Source organism: Gouania willdenowi, chromosome 1, assembly GCF_900634775.1.
Source record: "Gouania willdenowi chromosome 1, fGouWil2.1, whole genome shotgun sequence".
Taxonomy (NCBI): domain Eukaryota; kingdom Metazoa; phylum Chordata; class Actinopteri; order Blenniiformes; family Gobiesocidae; genus Gouania; species Gouania willdenowi.
The window spans coordinates 18,232,377-18,256,762 of NC_041044.1; the positions used below are offsets into that span (position 1 = coordinate 18,232,377).

Below are 24,386 nucleotides of genomic sequence, written 5' to 3' on the forward strand. Positions count from 1 at the left end.
TTTGAGGATCTGGCTCTTTAAGGGAACAGCGCTCAAAGGTAACAGCTATGAGATCATCGGCTTGCGTAGTCATAGCAACAAAGGCTGTTGCAGCACTACTGAGAAATAAAATGGCTGGCATGGTAGTGTCGCTCCCTCCTCTCCCCCCTCCTCCTCTTCCTCCTCTCCTTCTTCCTTTTGGTATCAGTGAAGTGGAGCAGATTGGTAGTGACAGCATCGTCCCTGCAGCCGTGGCCCATCCTGGCCTCTCACTTTGCTTCTTATTCTGCCCCATACAACCATCTATTCACAGTCCACACATGGGAGTCAGCAGGGGTTGCCACATTGGACAGGAGGAAAGTGCAGCTTTGGGGGTTATTTTGGTGAAAAGCTAAACGTATACTCATTAGAATAGAACGACTCTATGTAGGTTATAGAGAAAACAGATACTTTAAATAAAGATAAGTCAACAAAAGACCTAGAGTCTGCTTCAAGTTGAAGTTGGAATATTTGTCTTGGGTGTTTGAAAGTGTTGACATATTTGCTCTCCTCAGGCCTCGTGCACGCGCACACTCTAACTCTCTCTACCTCAATCACTCAGACAGACTCATGCATGCTCACGCAGGATTGCGCGCAGCAGGCGGATGCGCGCATACACATTCTCTCTCTCTCTCTCTCTCTCTCTCTCTCACACACACACACACACACACACACACATACTCACACACCCATCCTGGAGGTGCTGGGAGCAGCTGCAGCATTAGCGTTGAAATAGATTTTGCCGTTGACTGGAGTTTGCACCCCCCCCACCCTCCTCATCCTCCTCCACCCCCCCTCCTCACTCGTTAATGAATGGATGCTACCGTGATCGGCTCTGGAGCTTCTTCCGTTGGATTGCGATGAACGGTGGATCTTTCCTTTCTTGAATTGATTTATTTATTTCTATGCTCTCCATTTTTCCCTGCCCACCCAGTGCTGCTGCTGCTGCTGCTGCTGCTGCTGCTGTTGTCGAAAGGACGATGGATGAGGTCTGATGGTGTTTGATCGGATGAAGATGGAGGTGAACGTGGCCATGTCTCCGGTGCTCGGTATACTATTGAGGTTTCACTGCCCGTCGGGCTGAATGGAGCTTTTATTTTGGTGTTTCGGTTTTTTTTTTTTTTTTTTAAATGGACTCTTTTGTTGCACTGAGATCAGCCGAGCAGTCTCCACTACTACTCCTGTTGTGATTTGAGCTATTGTCGAACACTGGGCCTCCTGAGGTTTTTTTTTTTTTTTTAGAGGGGGAGAGATTTCACCGTTTATCCACCCTTTCCTCTCATCCACTCCTTCTCTTCTACTCATAAGGAACGTGTAAAATTTTCCCCTCCAAACCTGTGCTGAAATATTCCCTCCTTGCTTCTTCCAATGCCCCATTTCCCTCATCTCTACCCCTGAGCGCCCCCTCCTCCCTCCTCCCACATCAGAGTGGCTACGTAATGTACCTCCCTACGCATGCAAATGGGGATGCTACAAATGGTGGCTGGGACTGATGTCGATCAAAGGGTGATGCCTCGCGCAGATCACCTGAGGAGAGCCCAGCAGCCAATGACATCAAACCACGCCGTTTGTAGCCCGCAGCTCGTGGATGCTCGTCGGATGCGTGTGTTGTGCGTGTGAAGGTGCACGCGCGGGTCCCTGCCATGTCTGCTGCTGTGTGATCTGCTGTTGCAGGACGTTCTCACTGATGCGGGGGAGGCACTGAGCCTGAGGTTGGCAGACCTCCCCCAGCACATCCTCCCCCTCCTCCTCCTCCTCCCCTGCTCCACCCCAGCTCACCTGACCCCACTAAGCCCAGGGGGGGAGGGGGGTGTTGAAGGCTATACCTGGTAAAGAGGTCACCATGAAGAAGCACCGCAGCGGTACTGTGCGGCAGGCCTGGCCCAGCCTGGAGCTCTCCGAGCGGCCGCTGGAGCACAACCTGTCCCGCAGCGAGAAAGACATCCGTGTGCAGAAGCAGCATCTTCCTCCTCCTTCTCATTTCTCGCCGTCCCCGCCAAGTTATCGTGGGCCAGGTGAGTTTTAATGCCCCGCCCACCACCACAAGCCCCACCCCTCTCTACACATGACAGCTCTGAGTGTGTGAAGAGAGCACAGTGACCCCTCCTCACTGTTCATACTGAACATGGAATAGCCTATTTTCAGTTTTCACCTTTGCACCACATTTTCATACAGATTCACATTAGCATTGTGCAACTTCTCTTCTCATTTATCATTATGTAGCTACTGTTTTTGGCCAAAAAGATGTGACACCATTGTAGTGTTCACAGCTAAATCTGTTTATCTGTGCTATTCTATCTTGTCTATTAGATGTAAGCATTCAGCAGAGATCTATTGTGGCCATCCAGCGGCAGGTAAAGCCACCTAAGGCTCAGGGGCTGATACCAAGCAGAGATAACGTCATCGTGTTGCTTAACTGACCATTCATCTGTGAGTGCTTAGGAGGCAGAGCCATGATGCACGATTCAGATCAGGCAGAAATAACTCGCATGGATCTCTGTTGATTACCATGAAGTAAAAATGAGGATGATTTAGAAATAAAAGTGTAAAGTTTGTGCATTGCATGGTGTTGGCTGAGCAGATTTAGGTCAGAGGACGGGGGCTCACTACAGCACACAGAGGCTGTAGCGGTGGGCTCACTGTGTTGCTTGATAACCTTTCAGCAGGACAGATGTTGGCTCTCACAGAGGCTCGAAGCTGGGCCGTCTGGTTGTAGGATGATCTCACTACGCACGACTCACTAGTGCTGACAGCAGAGCCATCTTAAAGCAGCACAGAGTGAACGTGTGTGCTAGCTCAGCTTTCCTTTTGTTAGGACACATCTACAAATTGTCATGATGAACCTATTGGGTCTCATTCTGTTGTATCATTGTTATGTGGAATTGAGCGTCACGATGCAGAGAATGAGGAGATCTCACGCACAGGGTTTTTACGACTGCTGCAGCAGCCTCACTCTGCGAATCTACGATAAACAGGAGGAGCGAGAGGCGAAGGAGGGGTGGAGTCACTCCAGGCAGCGTGCACACTGCTGCTGTTTGACCATTACATCATAGCTTCACACGCTGCACCTGCTGTTCATTCATGATCTAACAGTTGTGCTTTTGCCTCCTCCCACTCTACCCGGGCGCAGGTGACGTCTCTCCGATCACTATGTCACCCATCAGCCAGTCCCAGTTTATCCCGCTCGGGGAGATCCTGTGTTTGGCCATCTCTGCAATGAACTCTGCCCACAAGCCTGTCAACCAAGAGGCACTGGTGGAGCACCTAACTGCCAGCTTCCCAGGTACACCCGATCCATCATCATTCACCACACTAACACATTTTTAAAAGCTGCTACCCTGATCTATTTTATTGGATAAATTCGGAGTGTACGTCATAGATCAATGAATCAAAAAGATAGGAAAAGGGTTGAAATTGCCACTTGAAAGGTTGCTTACTTCTTCACCCTAAACACTTTGTTTGTTAAAAAATTCTTGCATTGCATTGTGTGACGTGGAGTCCCATAAACAGGTGGATAGAAGTGTTTTTACTTCATTATTTCTGCAGTTTCTTCTTGGGATTTTTTATCGCCTGACGGGGAAGACAGCGATTCACATCATTTTTGTTCAAGTTTGTTCCCAGTATTTCCTGTGATATCATAATGAAGTAAAACACATTTACGCACCCGTCTCCGTGACTCCACATCCCACAATGCAATGCGTGAAAATTAGGGTGTAGTAAAATGAGGTGTAGCAGCTTTGATATATCTGTTGAAAAAGGTTTACGCTCTTTCAAGTTGGATTTATGGCAACAAACACATACGTTTATCGCAATTATTCACAACTGATTATCTCTTTAGTTTCTGTAAGATAAGACTTATTTTGCTGTTTATAAACTATTTTATTCTACACCTGCTTATCCTAACCAAGGTCACTGGGGTTGGAGAATGTACCAGTTTTATTGTGTTATAGGTTTTAAGTTGAATACAAGTCAGTGGAAAATTGCATAACAGAACGTCCAATAACTGAGGTTAAATCCCATTTTGTCCTGGAGATTTTTCTTGTGTCTTTGTGTAAAATACAAATGTGAACATGTCAATTCATTTGTTGGTTATCAAAAGTGTCATTGGAAAAAAATGGCAGCCAAGCTTCTGTCAGGTAGTCCCAGGGCAGCTTTGGATACAGATGTAGCTTACCTTCAGCAGTGTGTCAGGGTGTGAATATTAAACCAGTTATAATTATTCATTTCATTGCAAATTTCATTTTTTATTTATTTTTGTTAATTCTGCTATTTGTGAGGACATACAACGAGTCAAATTTACATTTCCTCACATCCATAGTAGGAAAAAACACACTTTTATGTATAGTTGCTTACGGACCGACAGTGCTTGGAGCTTAAAGGTGCAGAGAAATAAGGCGGGGGGCAGGGAGAGGGTTCAACACCCTGACTGTCTCACAGCCTACTGGTTCTGGATTTAAGACAAAGACAGAAACAGTAATATTGCGAAATAATGCAAATTAATAACAATTAGCATTTCCATGAAAATGCAAGCGAGAGTGAAAAACTGTGTTAAATTTGCATCAAAGATTGTCTTCTCATGTGTTCAAAAGTAGACGACACGGTCTCGGTGATCCACCAGTCCTGGTGTGGGATGTACGGTAATACTGGAGGACTCCAGCAGTGGTATCTGCTGCCGTTAAAGTGTGGTGGATTAATGTCCAGACAAACTAACGACAAAGTTACAGAGACTATCGCTAAATGGGAGCTATACTCTGCTATCCTTTCAATGTGGCGGAGGATCCAGGACTGAGATAGGGGGGGAGTGGTCTCTGGGAACTCAGCTTATCATTAACCAACGAGGAAGACAAAAGCGCTCCGTATGTGGCAGTAAGCGACTTCGAGTGACGCTGTGTCGCGACATCCAAACGGCAATGAGTTTCTCCCCACGTTACTGCCCCGGTCGTCATCTCTACAGACAATTTACTGGGTCCAAAATGAAAGTGGCATAGTCCTTGAATAAGCCTTTTAAACTAGTATATTTTGGTGAGCTTATCCTTTAGTAACTCAATAAGTTGATCATTTAAACCGTAAGTACTGTCTATGATAAGTGCTGTAAACATATGGCCGGAGAACACGTGATCAGCCCTCTCAGTGTTGCTGCCGACTCTGCAGACACATATTCCCCAGACGTCACGTCACTGGAGCGATGATGAGATGGAGGGACCAAAAAGCGCAAAAAATGTTGAAGCAACTCATCATGTGATTTAAGCAACTAAAGTCACTGAAGTCACGTTCAGTGTGAACGCATCGTAATAAGTATTCAATCTAAGGAGGAGGAAAAGCAAATCGATCTATTTAGCACACGCTATGTGATTCACTAAATTGCAACTGATTTTGAGGATTATTTTGTGCACTTGATTAGCACGTTTGACAGGCCAGTGTTAACCGTCAATTTTACACAAGCATGACTCCAGGCATGAAAAAGGGGGAGGAGTGATTTTTTTCAGTTTAAATCAACAGTTTTAAATGTTTCTCGCATAAAATCCTCCAATATTGGTGTTTTTCCTGCTTATATTCAGATTTTTTTCACGTTGCCCTCTTGAAATGACCAGCAATCATGTTTTGTTTGGCAACTTCTTTTCTTCCCAGTTCGTGGAGGTACTTAATAGCAGTTTCTGATGCACACAACAGTACAAACCGTTCACTCCACCCGAGGCAACCTTCGGTCGTGCCCTGGGGGAATGCACTGAGCGATGACTGGATGACGTCCATCTCAGTTAGCATAAAAATGATCATTTCTATAAAATAAAAAATATAAAAAAAATAGGACATATTTCCCCCTGACCTTATTTATCTATTTCAGACAAGTAAGCTCTGAATTAATCAAATTATGTGAAATATCGCAAGGTTGCATCATTTGCTGTAATCTGTGAGAAACCTAAAATTTGTGTGTGTGGTAACTTTCCTTGGTCACTCTGCCTTCCTATTCGTGCTTGCGAGTGCAAATCCCCAATTTAAACAGTGCTGTCTTAAGCACTTTTGCACCTGTTATTTAACTGCATTGGCATTCCTTGTAAATCACGTGTTCTGAATGACCACTATGGACATCCCAAAATGCTTGATTTGTTTCCTGGTGAGACTTTGCTAAGTCTCTACTGCAGCTTTCTTTATTTCCCACTTGTTCTTTGGCCATTTTCCCTTCCTTTGTGTCTTGAGTGAGTGAAATATTTGCTCAGTTGTAAACTAGTTAGATTTTTGACCTGGCCAGGCATGGCTAACCAGCTTGCCACTAAAAGCCACAAAACAAAACATGTTTAACACAATATCCTACAAGAACATTATTTATTTTAACTTCCTTACTGATTGAAAAATGTAACTGTGATGTTTGATGTAATTTTAAAATGCATGGTGTTCTTACCTTACTTTCTTAGTGCTGACTATCTGAATGATTGTGGAGGCCTCTTTTGGTCCCTGAATAAAGGCCTGAGGGAGCTAAAAAACGACTCTTAACCAGCTGCTGTGCTTTTATATAAATCCAAGTGACCAGCTTACTTTCAGTAGTTTTTGTTCCTCCCTACTGTATTTTAGACACAAGTTCCAGATTCCACATTGCTTGAATTGTTTAATTGCTATGAACGCTGCCTTCTTTTCTGTTTAGCTTCAGTTTTTTGCCCCTTTTTGCAATGTTTTTGTCTGTGTTTTAGACAGACCGGAGTTTACACCCTCTACACTTGGCCATTGCAAATAATGTTCTTTGTTTGTATAAAAAAATTCTATTGTTGCTTTCAAACTATATATGCTTTGGGTAGGGTTGGGCACCGAGAACCAGTTCCAAATAGGAACCAGTTCCTAACTTTTGATTCCGGAACCGTTACAAAATGTTTGCATTTCAATTCTTTTTTTGAGTCCTAAATGCCCGCACTAGTTTGTTTCCGCAGCTTGCTCTGTTTGTTTATGCGGGATTTGTATAAGGTGCGTTCAGAACGCGACTGTAGCAACTGCTGTGTGTGTGTGTGTGTGTGTGTGTGTGTGTGTGTGTGTGTGTGTGTGTGTGTGTGTGTGTGTGTGTTGTCACCAGCGCGTCATCGCCGCAAGTCGCGCAAGCACAAAACAATTCAAACTAACTGTAAAGAGGTCTTATATTAGTCTTATTTTCTTTTCAAAGTGGTACAATTTTTGTAGCTGTAGAATCCAATTACATGTATGTACATAATATCTTCCCTAAATATAAACAAGTTCAAAATATAACTATTTTTTTATAGTTTCTGTTTCCACTGTATCCAGAATAATAATAATCTTTCTCAACAAGAACTGTTGGTTGATTTGTCACATGACTGCTCTAGGGTTTGAGTTTGTTTTATTTAGTTTCACATCTACCTGGGGTGCAGCTCTTTGTTTTTTAGACTGCTGACAACTCGTTTGTAGTTTTATTTCAGCAAGTTTCACTTTTACAGTTACAGTTGGAGACCTTTGTAATTGAATACCCAAGTTACATTACAGCAACCAAATTAAACTGTATCAACTAAGCGAATTAATAAAAATGGCCTGTGTAAAGGCTTTTTCAAATGAAAAAAATATCCTGTGAAACCTGTGACCTGTTGACCTGAACAACTCAAAGAATCAGAATCGAGAATCGTTTAGAGCAGGAATCAAAATTGAGAGTCGGAATCGGAATCAATAAAATCCAACCGATGCCCAACCCTAGCTTTAGGGCAGTGCTTCTCAAATGGGGGAGCGCGATGGCACTACACGGGGTACATGAAAAATATGTAGATTTTAAAATGTGTGTTTTTGTTTGAAATTGATAATCATGAACTGAAAATACAAGTAGCAGCCTTATTTCAGAAATGATAAAAACTGTAGAAATAAATCTATTCAGGAGGCACTAAATACTGTCTCATTCCACTTTTTTTACTGTTAGATTCTTTAAAATATGTGTTAACACTAATTAATTCCTTTATTATGCTTTTTTATTGTATTCTGAGCAAAATGTTGTTACTGGACAAAGGGGGTACTTGGATTCAGAAATAAGACAGCAGGGACACTAGGGGTGTCAAAGCAGTTTGAGAACCACTGCTTTAGGGTATCGTCCATTTGTCATAAAGCTCCTTCTTAACTGATTTCATCGGTAAATATTAGAGAAACCTTTTATTTGGCAGTCATGAATTCCCATGAGGTGCTAGGCTTTTCTTCTTGTGAAGTTCTTTCTCTCTTAATAATAGTAAAGAATTGGATTAATATAGCACTTCTCTAGAAAATCTAAGTGCTTTACAGAAACCAATAATTCACTCCTCAGTCGTAAATGTATAGCTAAGCTAATTCTGGCAGCAACAACTGTAACTCACCTGTTCCTCTGCTGTTCTGGGGCCAACGTGTGGTCTGAACTCCATTAAATTAATTCAACCACTTTCACTTTAAGCTTTCTGGTTGGAAATCTGACCTACTGTATGTATATACATTTCTCTTCTGTCTTTATGAATCAAGTTTATCTTTGTGCCATCTGTGTATACTAGGATGTGCTTGCCAAAGCACACAAGTTCTATTCAGTGTTTTTAGGGAATGTCCACAATGGTAGGGGAAACACTGCTCTAATGTAGTCTTTCTGGTTTTTTAGCCTCACCAATAGCTTACACCTAAAATTAAAACATTGGTTTTCTCAGTGGAGAGTGTTATTGTTCTAAACAACTGGCCAAGAAAGGGTCTTTCTTCACCACAAACTACTGTTATTTAATCTACTTCCTTTGAGCTTTCTGTTATGGCTATTTTGTTACTTTTTAAAGATGAACCAAACTGTTGATTTGGCCGCACCTATAATGTTGTATTGTTTGCAGATTGATTAATTTGGATTTTTTTTTTAGCTAATTATGATTATTGACTTGGCTTTCGAGGTATAATATGCAAGATTATCAGATTCTAAATGAAAAAGCCAAACTTTGAATAATCTGTACACATTTTATCTTATTGCTGTAAAGATGCCTTGTTGATAGCGTTTGCAGTGCTGTCCTTGTAATGTTCATGTTTGTTAACCCTCCTGGGTATGTTTTTTTACTAATAATTTCTAGGGCATATAGTCACAGGTTGTGTTACTAAAAGATAGAAAAGGAAACAGAATAAAACATTGAAAGTCATGTTTTGTTAGTGATGGCTCCCATTACTGGTAATGGTTTTGTAATATATTTTTCAATTCATTAAACTCAATTCAAAACTCGTCTTTTATAGTGTTTTGATTTTCACACAGAAAAAGAGGATTGTTTAATCTTGTATTTTAAGGAGAAACTAAGCAACATTTTTTATAGTTTACTTGTGCTCAGTTGTTTATTCAAGTGTACAGTGTATTTGTTTAGTATGAAGATAAATCCGCTGTTCATAATGATATCGTCTGCTTGGTGGATTGGTGGTTAACAGCAAAGTCTCACAGCAAGAATGACATCTAGTAAGGAGTTTGTTTCTAATTTTTGTCGAGTTTTGAAATATAGTTAACTGGAGTCCATAACTATGATTATGATAGATATGCATATGATGAGTCTCCAAATTGTGTAACAGGGATTGTTATAACTGTCTAAGAAACCTTTTCAGGGTGTGACCTGCCTTTCTTCCTTGATAATATTAATAATATTATCAAAAAAAAATCTAAGAAACCAACCTCTGACATTTTTTGTTTACTGCTCATGTGTTATTTTATATTTCATTTTTTTTTCATATTTGTTCCTCTTTTTTGGTACTTTTCTTTATGAACGTCTGTTTTTAATTGCATGGTTTTTCTTTTGTTTTTCTACATATTTTCAGGCCACAAATATCTCTATTTATCCATGTAGTTTTTTGTAAAATAACATTCATGAAATGTGTTTTCTAACTAGGTCAATATACTGTTTTCTGCAGGCGTGCCTACACCCAGCCCAGAGGTTCTGCGACATACCCTAAACATGCTGGTGCGAGAGAGAAAGATCTATCCAACTCCAGAGGGCTACTTTATCGTCACTCCGCAGACTTACTTTATTACCCCATCCCTCATCAGAACAAACAACAAGTGGTACCACCTGGATGACCGGCTAACAGAGCGCCAACCGCAACAGCAACAACAGCAGCAGCCACCCCAGCATTGTACGTCACCTCAGTCTGGTAATGTCACACCCTCCACACCTGGCTGTCTGAGAGAAAGGCCTCCTCGCAAGAATCACAGCGAATTGCACCCTTCCCATCGCGAAGATCCATCGAGACTTCACACACCTGCTCTCCAAAGTAAGTCACCAAAAGAGCCCAGGGCAGAATCCTATCAAAGTAAGCCACACAAGGATCACAACTTTGGTGATCCTCCTCCAAGTACCTCAGCTAAGGAGCACCGAGGTGAGCCGCCATCTTACCCCTTCCCTCCACCTCCCACTTCCCCCCCTGTCCAGCAATCGCAGCCTCAAGAAACAACAGAAAAGAGTAAAAGCATTCCTTCCTTCCCTTATAAAACGGACACTCTGACCAAAAAGAAAGAAGGAAGTGGTGGTGGAAATGGAGAAAAGCAATCCAAACGGTTTGGACTTAGGCTTTTTCGGCTGAGTTTTAAGAAGGACAAAATGAGGCAGCTGGCTACTTTCTCAGCCCAGTTTCCCCCAGAGGAATGGCCCCTTCGCGACGAGGAAGTGCCAACTACGCCTATTCCCAGAGAGGTGGAAATGGAGATAATTCGGAGAATCAATCCAGACTTAACTGTGGAGAATGTTGCCAGGCACACAGCTGTGATGAAAAGGCTAGAGGAAGAGCGTACACAGAAGAACAAGGCAGGTTCTTCGGCACAGCACAGTGCACGGAGTAGGCGGGGCAGAGGCCACCGGAGGGCTCCACATGGTAAATCCCGCTCTCACAGTAAGCCACGGACCTCCAGAGGAGACCCATCTGAGGGTTCGAACTGGGACCTTGTTTTCATGGCGAGGGATTACCGCTTCTTTAGCCACTCATTAGTTCGTTCCCCACGGGAGGCCATGTATACATTGGAGCGTAGGCGAAAGTGGCGGCGGAACCTATCTGGTTCACAGTAACCCCAACATCACTGAGTCGAACTGCCCTGTTACCCCAGAATGGGATGTTTCTGGTGAGCTGGCCAAGAGACGGACAGAGATGCCTTTTCCCGAACCCTCACGTGGAACATGCCAGTCAAGGGTGCAGAGAAGTCACAGTCACAATCAGGACAGGAAGTCACGTCACGACAGGTCAGATCAAGCAAAAGAACGATCTCGATCCATGGACAACTCTCTGAAGGGCCCATCATTAGGCGCGCCAGAGGACTTTGAACCTAGTCTGGAGGAGCGTAGTCATTACTACACTGATGATGGCACCTTGAGGGCCACCCAGAAATCCTCCCACTACTCTAGGATCATGTTCTCTGCTGCTAAGTTTCACTCGGATTTTAATGTGCCTGATTTGGGAAAAGGGAGTTTGGACGAGTCAAGAATCCGTAGTACGATAGAGAGGAACAAGAGTAAAGACAGCTTGCCAACGTACAATGAGCTAATGGGACTTTCTCCTAAGCCCTCAACAGATGAGTACTTCCAGTGCAATACATCAAATGAAACAATCTTAACTGCCCCTTCGCCTCAGGCAAAATCAGAATATGACACATTAACCTCAACAGGGGGCCTCCGAAAGGGCTCTCCGGCTGACCGCCAGACGCCTCACCTCACGTCTCCTCACACAATGGAGTACAAAGAGGATTTGTCGGCAGCAAAGGGACAGAATGGTTCTACGCGACTGACGCCAAGTCAAACGCCAGAGCCAGCGCAAAATGCCCGTTTGACACCACATCAACACAATGTAGATCCCGGAGGGGGAGGAGGCGGCATCGTGATTAAAAGAAAGGAGATCTTCAGCAAGGACACTTTGTTCAAACCTCCACACAATGCCTTGTCCACTAGCTACTCGGACAGCAGCTACACCAAGTCTGGCACATTGCGGAAAGCCTCACATGCCAAATCAACAGAGGCCCTAGACAATCCTGAGCCCCAACAGCCTTCTAATTCAGCCACTTCCTCAGCGTCGCCTGCAGTTTTACAAGGCTGCTTGGAGCCAACTGTCCCTTCTGCCGTCTTTGATTATTATAATGTATCAGACGACGAGGAAGAGGTAGAGGCAGAGGAAGACTCGCACAAAGAGTTGGCCACAGCAGAGGACAGCAAAGATCATGTTGAAGGGGGAGGTATTTGTGGAGGCGGTGGGGGAGGGGGTGGTGGTGTTGGTGGTGAGGGAACCATGCAGTGGCTCCTGGACAGGGAAAAGGACCACGATCTGCAGCGCAAACTGGAAACCAATCTGACCTTACTCAGCCCTAAGGAGACAGAAAACAGCGGCATCCAGAAGTCAGCCCACTCTGCCCGTTTGGACAGCATGGACAGCAGCAGTGTCACGGTGGACAGTGGCTTCAACTCCCCGAGGTAGGAACAAAACTGACCTGAACATACCTTGAAAATATGTGTGCGCTATATAACTATATAACTAGATGTTGAGATATGGGTAGCGTACAATGACATTTAAATCATGGTGTGTCTTTGAAGAAGAGTTATTTCATTTATTCTTTGGTTTTAAAATCAGTGGTTTCCAAACTTTTTTGCAGCACCTTAGTTTTTTATTGTCATGCCCACTCATCATATTTTAACTAACCGCCTCCCCCAATGTTTTGTAAAGAGCAATATAAATATATACATTAAGACCGCTCAATTAATCGATTCGATTACGAATTCGATTATTACACCCAACAATTACAAAAATAATATAGCAGGGCTTGAGACTGCGACCAAAATGGTCGCATATGCGAGTATATTTTCAGTGTGTGCGAGTGAAAATTTTGTCTTGTCGCATCCGTGCGAGGACGTATGGTTGACCTTATTTTGGACAGAGCAGCTGAAAGCTCCGTCACGCCCCACAGAGTGCACCTCTCTCTCTCTCTCTCTCTCTCGCTCCGCGCTGCAGGTGAGAAGATAGTGTCGCTCACGAAACTTGTACGGTGGCTGGGAAGTGTCAGGTGAATGCATTTACAGAAACGAACACAAATGCAAACAGGTCACAACACGAATGCAAACCGGCCACAACGGAAGTGTTTCCGACGGATCGGTATTACAGACGGACGGGTATTATGATGTGATAGCCTGATGTGAAAAATATAAGAGTATCCTAATCAACTTTCACTTACTTTCATACGCGTTTCGATGTCTTCTTCTTGTTCTTAACTGTTTTGGTGGGTTAAAAACATCTGCCAGAAACGTGTCCGTCTGTAATACCGGTCCGTCGGAAACACTTCCGTTGCGGAAACCCGGTGGCCGGGAAGTGTCAGGTGAATGCATTTAAAGAAATGAACACAAATGCAAAAAGGTCACAACACGAATGCAAAATGGCCACAACGGAAGTGTTTCCGACGGACCAGTATTACAGACGGACACGTTTCTGGCAGATGTTTTTAACCCACCAGAACAGAGAAGAACAAGAAGAAGACATCGAAACGCGTATGAAAGTAAGTGAAAGTTGATTAGGATACTCTTATATTTCTCATATCAGGCTATCACATCATAATACCCGTCCGTCTGTAATACCGGTCCGTCGGAAACACTTCTGTTGTGGCCGGTTTGCATTCGTGTTGTGACCTGTTTGCATTTGTGTTCGTTTCTGTAAATGCATTCACCTGACACTTCCAAGCCACCGTAAACTTGGCTGCGGGTAATGCCACGGTGAATGCGCAGAGTATAAACACCAATGTGGTCCTTTGGAGTGTGCACGGTCCGCTATGAATGGAGCCAGGTATAACAAACCCTCACATTGAGGGTAGCAGTAAAAAGGAAAAACGTGCCGAGCGCAGTGATAGAGCGTACACACTCATCAGAATCAGCATAGCGGGGCCAGAACTGATTTACAGATTTACAGCTCTGGTTCTCCCAGGGCAGTGGTCTGCAACCTGCGGCTCTGGGGCCTAATGTGGCCCTTTGACTCTTTTGCAATGGCTCCCAATAGCTTTAAAAAAAAAAACAACTATTGAAATAAAGTTATTTTTTATAGAGGCTATTAATGATTCATGACAAATAAAATCAACAATTTGTTAATCTAAAATAAATCACGTTGTGCAATGACTCAGCACCTTCCTACTTCGTCTCCTGCAACATCTACAGACCATCAACTTTCCTGCACCTGTGGCTAACCTTAAGTTTTAAATCCCTGGTAAAATAACTAAACCAACAAAAACACTATTCTGGAAGAAAATAGAGATTTTAATTGTGTGGGAACAGATTAATTTAACCACTAATGTGACGGTTAAATATGCATGCTTTATGTGTGGCAAGAAATTAGCAATTAGCATGTGTTGACCACATAATCATGTGTGTTATCATATTCAAGTAACTTTTTGTAGCCTTTCAAATACATCAACTAAAAAAAAATCTTTATATAACATTGTGTTCATGTAAACTGAGATGTGTAAGAATTTGAAGATGCAAGATACTGTTTTATATCAATTTATTTTATTTTATTTTAAACTGTTTTTAAGTTTCCCTTTATATGATCAATATAAATCAAATCAAACATTGTTCTATATAATTTTATACAATTTAATTCACTGTATTGTCTTCATTGAGAAGGTATTTTTTCGGCTCCAGGAGGACTTTAATCCAGGTGAGATGAGGCAAAATGGTTCCTTGACCAGCGGAAGTGGGTTAGGAGACCCCACTATAAGCCTCTGAATTTAATTCCATGGGGTGAAGCAATGCAGATGCTAAGTTGGTTATGCTACTGTTAAGTTAATTCAAGTACAGCATTTCTGCAAAATAGTAAAAACGGAATACATGTAACCTGTTGTTATGCTTTGCTGTTATTTAAAAAAAATTGTCATGTCTGCTTTTAAAATTGTATAAAATAAATTACCTGTTATTTCAGCCTCTGCTTGTTGCAGAAAAACTTAATATTGTCACTAAAACCTGAAAACATTTTGCAAAAATCTCGTCATTGTCAATCTTTACTTCATACACTACGCCAGTTAAGTCAACTATTCATCAGCATGCATGGCTATGCTGTAACCCCCCATTATGCAGATCCCTGCATAATCGAGAAAAAACGATTATTTAAAAAAATAAATAAATGAAATTAAAAAAAAATATATATAAATAAATCAAACACACTATTTTGGACACCTACAAATAATAAAGCTTGGCACACACGTTATTAATACTAGCTTTGAGTTGTTTAATCCATGCACATGCAAGCTCCTCCCCTCCTCCTCGCCCCTCTCAAAGCCAAACCAAGCCAGCAGACCAACATGAGGAAAGTTGTTGCTAGTTGTCTTGAAACATGGCAGGAGAAACGCAGCAAAAACACTTGGTAAACAAGCAAGGCAGGTCAAATTCTCTGATATGGGAACGCTTTGGGTTTGATGATGAAGACCTAGAACAAAGACACATCACATGCCAGAAGTGTTTTGTTTTGTGCAAAAGTGAACACTTGATTTTACTGTTTGAAGGATTTTATTTATGTTTAAATAATATATTTTACATTTATTTGGACAAAAAATAAATAACTTTTTGGTTGACAAATCGTTTGAATAGTCATGATTTCAATTATGACTAAAATAATCGTGATTATCATTTTTTTCTATAATCGAGCGGCCCTAATATAAATGGACATGAGTTCAACCTATCATTGCATCCAATACAACCTGTGGCACAATTTTGGGAAAATCACAGGAAAAACATTATTTGGTAGAAACTACAGTTCTGTTAATGATGTTGAATGCTTAATAATTTACATTTATCAATCTTGAATTCGTTAATTGTTATGATAAAAAATCTATCTTCTTTGACAAAACATGCCTGGATTTTTCCATTATGTCTTTAAATTAAAATGAATCTAAATGTGCTGCTTGAACACGAATGACTTAGACACCGCTGGTCTACAGCTACAATACCTAGGAGTTTAAATCATTAAATTTAGCATTTTGCCTTTGTCTTTTATTGTTTTCAGAGAGTCTTGCCAAAATTTGTGTTTGGTTTGATAAATAATTGTCACATGCGCACCTTGTTTAAAATGGGAATCACTGTTTTGAATCATTGATAATAATATGTATTGGTGGAGGAAGCAGGTTGTGAGTGGGGCGATATTATACCATGGAAAGTTGATATATATACCACCTTATCCATGTTGTATGCATTTTTTTCCCCCTAACTATATGGTATAAGTGATAATAGTTTTTAGTAAGCAAGAAGGTCCTAGGGGAGTTTGCGTTTCCCCCATGTACTCTGGTTTCCGCCCACAATCCAAAGCCATGACTGTTAAGTTGATTGGAGTCTCTAGATTCACACTCTAGATTGAAGTGAGTGGTTGTCTGTATGTGTGTGTTTTGCCCTGCGATGGACGGACGCCCTGTCCAGGGTGTACCCCCACCTAGCACCCAATGACAGCTGGGATAGGCACCCCAGCAGACCACTGCAACCCTAAAAAGGAGCAAGCGGGTCAATAAAATGGATCAAAATTAAAAATAATCGAATTTGATCAGGAATAAAACTAAAAACCCCAGACATGCCAACCGAAAATGATAAATCATGTCTTTCCAGGTTGATGCATTGACTACATTAACCGATTGATGTACAATACTAGCCTTTAGCAGAAGCCACCAATATTTCTATGCATTAACATACATAGAAAATAAATAATAATATCAATTTGTAGACTAACTTATACTTGGGCCAGCATTTAAAATATTGTAAGAGTGGATATACCATATCACGTTCATATCGTTTACATCCGTTTACACATTGTCAGCGTTCTAGTCGACTGTCACCAAAACACTAGTTGTTCAGTGACTTAAGAAACTAAAAACAGCATGTGTTTTAAATAAATGTAAATGTGACATATATGAAGCCACATGTGAAAAATACACCCACAATGAGAATATTTTTAAATGGTCAATGCTGATGCCAAACCCACATGCATGAGCCTTGAGTATGCAGCTGCTGAGTAAGACGATGATGGCTAAAGAGAAGACTTGCGCTATATGAAAATATTTAAACACAAAACTTTGATAGTATAATTCAATCGTGTCGTAGTGCCACCTCTTTGAAGAGCATCTGAACATCAGCCTGCATGCTTCAACTGACGTTATGCAATAGCGGCGGAGCTTGGAAGCTAACGTTGACGTATCATTATTGTTTGTGAAACATGTATTGATGTCACGGCTGAGAAGATTTATCTATAAAAAGATAACTGCACTAGTTGAGGGGATGGCAGTGTGAGGAGTGTGTGTTCATGAAAAGGTATGAGGGACATTAAAAGTTAGTGTTTTGGGGTATGATCGTATCTCTAATAATACAACTGCTTTGTTTGTATAATTAAGTAGTCAAAGCTTCACTACTTTGTATGTGGAAATAGGTGAATACCCCTACTTCACAGAGCACTTACACCCTATAAACACAGTGCTAAGCAGTATATAGCAGCACATAGTGCAAACTAAAACCCACAGGAGAGGAGTTAACCATAAAAATCTAATTAGAACTAAAACTACAAACAGAACACAAAACAATGAAAAAACTATTAAATGTGGACTATTAAATATCAGATTGCCTTCATCTAAATCTCTCTTGGTGAATGATCTCATAACTGACCATCAATTAGGTTTATTATGCCTCACAGAGACCTGGCTCAAAAATGAAGATTTTGTTGCTCTTATTGAAGCCAGTTAAGACAATCACCATATTCCGTGTGAGTGGTCGGGGAGGGTGAGTCGCAGTAGTTTTTCATACTTGCTTATCAGTTACTCCAAAAACCAAAATTCAACCACAATTCATTTGAAAGCCTCTCTTGGAATTTGTAATCCCAAAAAATAAAATGGAAAAATCCATTTTACTGGTTATAGTTTACCATCCTCCTCGTCCATATTCAAAGCACTGATAAAGCTATGATAGTGGGTGACTTTAACATTCACAAAAGCCTAAATAAGTTATTTTAACAGTTAATGCCTCTTTTAGTCCTTTTAATATATGTTGTGTTTTATTTATTTATTTGTTTATTTTTAATCCTGTTGCACTTTGAGATTTGGCATCACATGTAAAGTGCATTACAAATAAAATGTATTATTATTATTATTATTATTATTATTATTTACCTCACTAATAGATTAAATCGGCTTTAAACAATATGTAAACAAACCAACTAATTATCTTAATCATGCCCTGGACCCTGTTCTAACATAGTTTAGATATTAATCATCACCTGACAATATATCCTCAAAACCCTATTCTTTCAGATAATTTTTTGTTATCCTTGGAATTCGGAATATCAGCTTTCTCAAACTCTAAGAGAAGAGTACACTATAGTAGATCACTGTCTGAAAAAGCTGTAGCTAGATTTAAAGAATTAGCTCCATCACAACTTACCTCTGATTCATATGATATCTCAATAGAGAGTAGCTATCAATGTCTTACAGCAGAGAAAATAGATGATCTTTTCAATAGTACAACGTTGTCACTGCACACAGCTCTGGCTGCTGTTGCTTCGCTTAAAAAGAAGAGGATGTCATAAAAAGGTTGCTCCCTGGTATTATTCTGAAATGCATCTTTTAAAACAGGCATCGCAAAAAATGGAAAGGAAGTGGCTCTCTTCAAACATGGTAAGAATTCATATTGCCTGGAGAAAGAGCTTATAAAAAAAAAGCTCTTCGCAAAGCTAGAACTTCCTATTACTCAACTTTAATAGAGGAGAACAAAAATAATCCTTGGTTTCTATTCAACACTGTAGCCAGGTTCACCAAAAGCCACAGCTCTAATACAGTGAACTGAATTAATACATCTTTAAAAAACCTACTCTTGATCCAAGTGACTTGTCCATTTATAGGCCAATATCCAATCTCCCTTTTGTTTCCAAAATTCTTGAAAAAATTATTGCAGGTCAACTATGTGATCAACTTCATTGGAACAATTTATATGAGAGCTTTCAGTCTGGCTTTAGAGTCTATCACAGCACAGTGACTGCCTTAGTAAAAGTAACCAATGACCTCTTCTTAGCCTCACACAGAGGGTTGGTTTCAGTTCTGGTGCTCTTAGATCTCAGTGCAGCCTTTGATACAGTGGATCATCATCTACTGCTGCAGACTGGAAAGTGTTTTGGAGATTAAAGAAACTGCGCTAGGTTGGTTTAAATCCTACTTATCAGACAGAACCCACTTTGTGTCATGTTAATAATCTCTCCTCAGTGCACCCCAGAGTTAATCATGGAGTTCCACAAGGTTCAGTTTTAGGACCAGTGTGTGTTATAATGTGTTATAATGAGCAAGCGGTTCAGATTATTATGACTGCATTCGAATATGAAAAGGCACTGGTACAAAAAACAGGTTTAGATGATGGTGTATTAGCTGAACTGGTGGTCATTTTATCTGATGACACGTCACAGCAGACGCATCTCTAATCACACGGCTGTGCAGAGTTTTGTAAAAAAAAAACTTGGGGGTTATTCAGTGGTTGGCGGTTTTTAAAGGTTTCACAAGTATTGTTTTGGGACCATATCACACATTACCATGGGAGTTTATTTTTTTTGAATATTTGTTGTTCACTGCTTTAAAGTACATAGGTGCTTGGATATGCCACACATTGATCAGTGTAATTTGCTTCCTTTGATTCATCACTTGTCTACTAGTATTTACTAACAACATGGTAAAAGTTATTAACTTTATTTATTAGTTAGTAAATGGGTGCACTATTTCTAAAGACAACGTTTTAACCTTGTAGAATGTTTTCTTCTTCTATTGAACAGTCCTAGAAAACCTTGTGTAATAGACTAGTCGACTAGTTGGCAAGGAAAATAGTCGGTTAGCAACATCCATAGTCTCATCCCTTTTCTCTGCCACCTGTGAGATGATGATGATGATGATGATGATGATGATGATGATGATGATGATGATGATGATATCCCATCAGACACAGTAAAGGTGACTAGAGGCTGCTCTACACATCTCATGTTAGATCCAGGAGGTGCTGCTGTAGCTGTCTTACATTTTTTTAGACGTGTGTCACGCTTTCATCAGATTCAGGTGTGTTGAGACGTAAAACGTATCCGGCATGATTAACCAGGACCACCCATTGGTGTGTAAGTCTCTAGATTGGGTTCGGGATTTGTGCGTGAGAATATACACCATTGTTATTTAAGAACTTTTGTTTTCATGTCTTAAACCAGTGGTTCCCAACCTTTTTCGGGTCGTGACCCCATTTCAATTTCACAAATGTCCGGCAACCCTTTCTAGAATTAGTTATTGATCATGTTTATTAAAGTGTGTTACATTACAGAGTAGCCAGGATTAAAGCACAAAGTGACAAGTGCATTAAGTGACATTAAGTATTTATTTATTTTTTACCCGCTGTCTGCAACCCACCCAATACAGGTCCACGACCCACCAGTTGACAATCGCTGGTATATAGGATACAGTTATTCTATATTCATTGTGTGTGTTTTGAAAGAGCTATAATTGTAAAAATTGAAAAATATAATTTTAATCAGTTTTTTTTACTAATTACTCGACATTTCAGGCGACCCCAAGGTTGAAAAACAATCTTAACTTAAACCAGAAAAAATCCTCCATTTTTTAAAAACCTTATTCTCATGATGTCTTTTTGGACTGAGACCTTTTGGTAGAGAATAGATATATCTGGATGTTTCTTTTTATTTATTTTCTTCTTTTTTTTAAGTCACAGAGATTATATTTGGGGGCTTCAAGTTTTTTTTTTTTTTTTTTATTAGATTTTTATTTAATTGATTAAATTTAACTTCTATCCTGCAATGTCTGTACATTACTTTCTCAACCTCTAAATCAAAAACTAATTGACATTAGGTCTGGGCAATATATTGCTAATCAAGATACAATTTCTGTTTTGGTGATATAAAAAATTACAAAATTGCTTATATCAATATAATTTTATTTTATAGCTTATTTTGTATTAAAATACTCCTTTTAGGAGTTGCTGCTTTCTCTACATCTCAGAACAGCATGAAAATCACAGTTTGATGGATTTCTGATTGTGTCCTATCTCAGACCTTCCCCTAAACAAGCCACACTACAGAACTCACTCACACGTGCTGTCCCTTAGAGGAGAAAAAGCCAAAAGCTGTTTGTTAATAAATGTGTCTGTGTGGCATTTTTTCATCAGTAAATTTAACCCAGAATTGTCTTTCTGTAACACTTTATTGAGATTTATATTGCATATCGACATTTTGAGAAAAAAATATTGAGATTTAAGTATTGGTCTGTATCACCCAGCCCTAGTATTTATGCAAATGTAGATTAATTCAATAGTTTAAGCAGAATGATTTATCTTTGCTTTTGTTTGTAAAGAAAAATGAAATTAATAAAAAATGTCCCTGACAGGGTTGAGCTCAAATAGATTTTTCAGTTACAATGATGTCCTCAATTATCCATGTTCAATTACAACTCAATTATGATTTTGTTGACCAGCATTTTTCCAATTACATTTAAAATTACAATGATTATTTTCCCCCTAAAAGTCAATTTCAATTACATTCTCAATTACTGAAGTTCCAATTGAATGAATCACAATTCCTGAGCCTGAAATAAATAATTCCATAAAACGTAACCTTCCTCTTGTGCTAGCTTTCTGTTAGCATCACTTATGATAACGGGTCAATTTGATCCATGTCTTAAATCAGCTGTAAAAGACACTAAAAATATTATCCATCATGCAGTTTGTTTCTCATCAATTGGTTTCCTTGTTAGGCTTCCTAATCAATAAAAATAATTATTATGAGCCTTTTTTCTGTGACGATACCCCCTGATTTAGATATTTTTTAAATGATAAAATGATTCACGAGAGGACCGACAGGTAGTGGGAAAAGTCAATATGAAACATATTTTATTGATTGTTAACTACGTACTGTATGTGAAAGCCATAGAACTGTAACATGGTTCCCCAGGTTGAGGTTACGTTTGATTCAATTGTAATTGACAGTTGTTGTTTTTTTTTTTTTTTGGGAGCACGGTGGCTTAGTGGTTAGCACGTCCGCCTCACAGCAAGAAGGTCCTGGGTTCAAGCCCTGGGGTGGACACTTGGGTCCTTTCTGTGTGGAGTTTGCATGTTCTCCCCGTGCTGCGTGGGTTTCCTCCGGGTACTCCGGCTTCCTCCCACAATCCAAAAACATGACTGTATGGTTGATGGGAGTCTCTAAATTGCCCATAGGAGTGAATGAGAGAGTGAATGGTTGTCTGTCTGTGTTGCCCTGTGATGGACTGGCGCCCTGTCCAGGGTGTACCCCCGCCCAGCGCCCTATGAGAGCCGGAGATTGGCACCGGCAGACCCCCGCGACCCTGTTAAACGGGAATAAGCGGGTATGAAAATGGATGGATGGTTTATTTTTTTTTGAATTTCCATGCCAATTCCAATTACGAAGTCAATTATCTGGATTCAAATACAATTCAATTATGATTACAACAGCAACAGATGTTTTCAATTACAGTTACAATTCTAATTACGCCATAATTTTAATTAGGGCCGATGCCGATAACAATTTTTTCCCATCAGCCTTAACTGACGACCGTTACGGACTGCCGATTTTTTTGAGCCCATATTTGGAGCCGATACTACTTTAGCTCCCTCAATTTACATCATAAAAATTAAACAATGATGATAACAAATGGTACGAGTCTCAATTTTTTTTTTTTTAAAAAAAAAAGGAACCTTTATTGAAATTATCAAAGGTGAGGCAGAACAACAAGTGAAACAAATATTAAAAACATGTGCTGTAGAACAAGAACAATTAAAGAATATTTCTGCGCTCTGTAAATAATGCGGATCGGCGAACGCAGCAGCCAGCATCGGCAAAAACCGGCCGATGTATCGGTCTGTCATTAATTTGAATGTGTTTGTCCTTATTGAGCAAAATATGCCGTTGTGTTTTTGCAGTATTGTTTATTTGCTGCGATTATTGTCTCTTGCCTGCACTGGAATGTTTACTGTATGTTAAATGGAGACTAATAATAGTGTTTTCTTCACTGCGCAGAACACGTGAAAGCCTTGCATCCAACACATCCAGCATCGTGGAAAGCAATAGGCGGCAGAATCCAGCGCTGAGCCCCGGCCACATTGGTACCAGTGGTATCGGACTGCCATTCAGCTTTCGCGCCATCCCGGAGCCCCCCACCCCACAGCCGGAGAAGCTCCAGAAGTCATCCAACTGCCTGGCCTCCATCACCAGCGTCTGACAGGCAGTGTGGACTGAAGGGGTGGTGAAGGCACCCTCGCTCTCCTTAACTAATACACATGGAAACAAACATCTCTGGACTCTAAGAATCCATTTACTGGGACTGTTTTGAAAACAGGCATGGCTTCAAGAGACTGTTCCCACAGCATCAAGAACTTAACTGCAAAAAAGAGAAGACAAAGCTACTGAGTATCAAGACCACCTGTAGGTGAGATAAACCTACCTGAAGTACTTGGATTTCTGGTGACATGGACATAGTTTGGCTTATATCAAGGTCCTTGATTATTGGTATTGGAAAGTAGTAGACAATAGGATACAAGTTACATTTGGAAATATTTAAAAAAAAAATAATCTTTTTATATTGCTTAACAATACATGTCCAATAAATGTTCTCCCTGAGATAGCGTCAAGTTCTTCAGGATGATTTAATGTATCAGCACAATTGTCGAGATATTAAGAGTTGATCTTGAGAACATCGAATGAAAGATATAATAACATAAATCAGCTCAGATTTGTGTACCGCAATGCAAATGATGTATGTATACTCGATACTTTTGATATCCTAATTATTATAATGGTGGTAATAAAGATGCTATGTGACCAAAAGAGTGTTTGGACAGAATTCATCACTGGATTAACTCAAGATTAGACATTTTTAAAAGGTGTTTATTCATATCTTGGAGAAATTGGAGGATTTTTGGTAACATTTATGTAGTAAATGCTAGTATTAAAGCCATAATAAAGGAGAGTTTTGTAAAATGTGGCTTTAAAGGAAACCAAAGGGGAAAAAGAAAGAATAATAATTCTGGAGAAGTTACATTTTAAACCATTTTCACCACAACTCTAAAGAGAACTGCTCACAACAGAGAACATCATTATGTCTCACATGTGACTGTGGCCCAAACAAAGAAGCAGCTCTAAAAATGGATTCCAGGGACCCATGGTGGTCCACAAACCATAGGTTTAGCCAGGTATGCACATTTTTAAATAAAGTTTTAGTAGTACAAAATGAAGTATCCGCTAAGCCCGTTGAAACAAACTCTGATATCTCACACACAAACTAAATTAAATATCACTTATCAGATCAGTTAAAGCTCGTTTTAATGTAAAGAAAACATTCAAATGTCCTCGTTCCAATATCTAGAAGTACAAATGTCAGTAAAGCTATGTAAGCTTTG

At 40.3% G+C, this 24,386-nt stretch overlaps 1 protein-coding gene across 1 annotated transcript; it reads left to right on the forward strand.

Moving 5' to 3' along the window:
- The first annotated feature begins 512 nt into the window (after nucleotides 1-512).
- LOC114463792 (storkhead-box protein 2-like) lies at nucleotides 513-23,316 on the forward strand. Its single transcript, XM_028447587.1, is given in 5 exon segments — nucleotides 513-2,033; nucleotides 3,149-3,301; nucleotides 9,877-10,988; nucleotides 10,990-12,413; nucleotides 23,008-23,316. Coding segments are annotated over 5 exon segments (3,063 nt in total). The 5' UTR covers nucleotides 513-1,861; the 3' UTR covers nucleotides 23,210-23,316.
- Nucleotides 23,317-24,386: the final 1,070 nt, after the last annotated feature.